Source organism: Electrona antarctica (assembly GCF_951216825.1).
Source record: "Electrona antarctica genome assembly, chromosome: 6".
NCBI lineage: Eukaryota > Metazoa > Chordata > Actinopteri > Myctophiformes > Myctophidae > Electrona > Electrona antarctica.
In genome coordinates, this window is record NC_136811.1 from 56,091,895 (window position 1) to 56,094,394 (window position 2,500).

At 55.5% G+C, this 2,500-nt stretch overlaps 1 protein-coding gene across 1 annotated transcript in view; it reads left to right on the plus strand.

The window, feature by feature from the left end:
• The window catches only part of kcnn4 (potassium intermediate/small conductance calcium-activated channel, subfamily N, member 4), a gene marked incomplete at its 5' end in the record, with an annotated part of 80,293 nt that overhangs the window by 56,912 nt on the left and 20,881 nt on the right, over positions 1-2,500 (plus strand). The window contains one exon of the mRNA XM_079503867.1: positions 152-262. Coding sequence (XP_079359993.1) covers positions 152-262 — 111 coding nt within the window. The remainder of the gene's footprint in view (positions 1-151; positions 263-2,500) is intronic.

Below are 2,500 nucleotides of genomic sequence, written 5' to 3' on the forward strand. Positions count from 1 at the left end.
GTGTGTGTGTGTGTGTGTGTGTGTGTGTGTGTGTGTGTGTGTGTGTGTGTGTGTGTGTGTGTGTGTGTGTGTGTGTGTGTGTGTGTGTGTGTGTGTGTGTGTGCGTGCGTGCGTGCGTGCTCGTGTGCGTGTGTGTGTGCGCGTGTTTCAGGGTGTAGCGTGCACTGCTATGCTGGTTGCCGTGGTGACCAAGAAGCTGGCCTTGAACAAAGGAGAGAAGCATGTCCATTTCTTCATGCTGGACATCCAGGTCTCCAAGAGGGTGAGAAACAAACCCTTTAGTTGTTTACAGAGGAGGGTGGGTGAGACACCCTTTAGTTGTGCGTTACGTTACAGAGGGTGAGACACCCTTTAGTTGTGCGTTACGTTACAGAGGGTGAGACACCCTTTAGTTGTACATCACATTAAAGAGGGTGAGACACCCTTTAGTTGTACATCACATTACAGAGGGTGAGACACCCTTTAGTTGTACATCACATTAAAGAGGGTGAGACACCCTTTAGTTGTGCGTTACGTTACAGAGGGTGAGACACCCTTTAGTTGTGCGTTACGTTACAGAGGGTGAGACACCCTTTAGTTGTACATCACATTACAGAGGGTGAGACACCCTTTAGTTGTGCGTTACGTTACAGAGGGTGAGACACCCTTTAGTTGTACATCACATTAAAGAGGGTGAGACACCCTTTAGTTGTGCGTTACGTTACAGAGGGTGAGACACCCTTTAGTTGTACATCACATTAAAGAGGGTGAGACACCCTTTAGTTGTGCGTTACGTTACAGAGGGTGAGACACCCTTTAGTTGTGCGTTACGTTACAGAGGGTGAGACACCCTTTAGTTGTGCGTTACGTTACAGAGGGTGAGACACCCTTTAGTTGTGCGTTACGTTACAGAGGGTGAGACACCCTTTAGTTGTACATCACATTAAAGAGGGTGAGACACCCTTTAGTTGTGCATCACATTAAAGAGGGTGAGACACCCTTTAGTTGTACATCACATTAAAGAGGGTGAGACACCCTTTAGTTGTGCGTTACGTTACAGAGGGTGAGACACCCTTTAGTTGTACATCACATTAAAGAGGGTGAGACACCCTTTAGTTGTACATCACATTAAAGAGGGTGAGACACCCTTTAGTTGTGCGTTACGTTACAGAGGGTGAGACACCCTTTAGTTGTGCGTTACGTTACAGAGGGTGAGACACCCTTTAGTTGTACATCACATTAAAGAGGGTGAGACACCCTTTAGTTGTACATCACATTAAAGAGGGTGAGACACCCTTTAGTTGTACATCACATTAAAGAGGGTGAGACACCCTTTAGTTGTACATCACATTAAAGAGGGTGAGACACCCTTTAGACTAAGACTAAATAGAATAGGACTAAAACGGAATTATGTGAACATCTTAGTTAAGACGTGTGAATGGGGAGGGGGCCTCACGGACGTGTGAATGGGGCGGGGCCTCACGGACGTGTGAATGGGGAGGGGCCTCACGGACGTGTGAATGGGGCGGGGCCTCACGGACGTGTGAATGGGGCGGGGCCTCACGGACGTGTGAATGGGGCGGGGCCTCACGGACGTGTGAATGGGGCGGGGCCTCACGGACGTGTGAATGGGGCGGGGCCTCACGGACGTGTGAATGGGGCGGGGCCTCACGGACGTGTGAATGGGGAGGGGCCTCACGGACGTGTGAATGGGGAGGGGCCTCACGGACGTGTGAATGGGGAGGGGCCTCACGGACGTGTGAATGGGGAGGGGCCTCACGGACGTGTGAATGGGGAGGGGCCTCACGGACGTGTGAATGGGGCGGGGCCTCACGGACGTGTGAATGGGGAGGGGCCTCACGGACGTGTGAATGGGGCGGGGCCTCACGGACGTGTGAATGGGGAGGGGCCTCACGGACGTGTGAATGGGGCGGGGCCTCACGGACGTGTGAATGGGGAGGGGCCTCACGGACGTGTGAATGGGGAGGGGCCTCACGGACGTGTGAATGGGGCGGGGCCTCACGGACGTGTGAATGGGGAGGGGCCTCACGGACGTGTGAATGGGGCGGGGCCTCACGGACGTGTGAATGGGGCGGGGCCTCACGGACGTGTGAATGGGGCGGGGCCTCACGGACGTGTGAATGGGGAGGGGCCTCACGGACGTGTGAATGGGGCGGGGCCTCACGGACGTGTGAATGGGGCGGGGCCTCACGGACGTGTGAATGGGGAGGGGCCTCACGGACGTGTGAATGGGGAGGGGCCTCACGGACGTGTGAATGGGGAGGGGCCTCACGGACGTGTGAATGGGGAGGGGCCTCACGGACGTGTGAATGGGGCGGGGCCTCACGGACGTGTGAATGGGGCGGGGCCTCACGGACGTGTGAATGGGGAGGGGCCTCACGGACGTGTGAATGGGGAGGGGCCTCACGGACGTGTGAATGGGGCGGGGCCTCACGGACGTGTGAATGGGGAGGGGCCTCACGGACGTGTGAATGGGTGGCATCGGCAGCTGGAAATATCC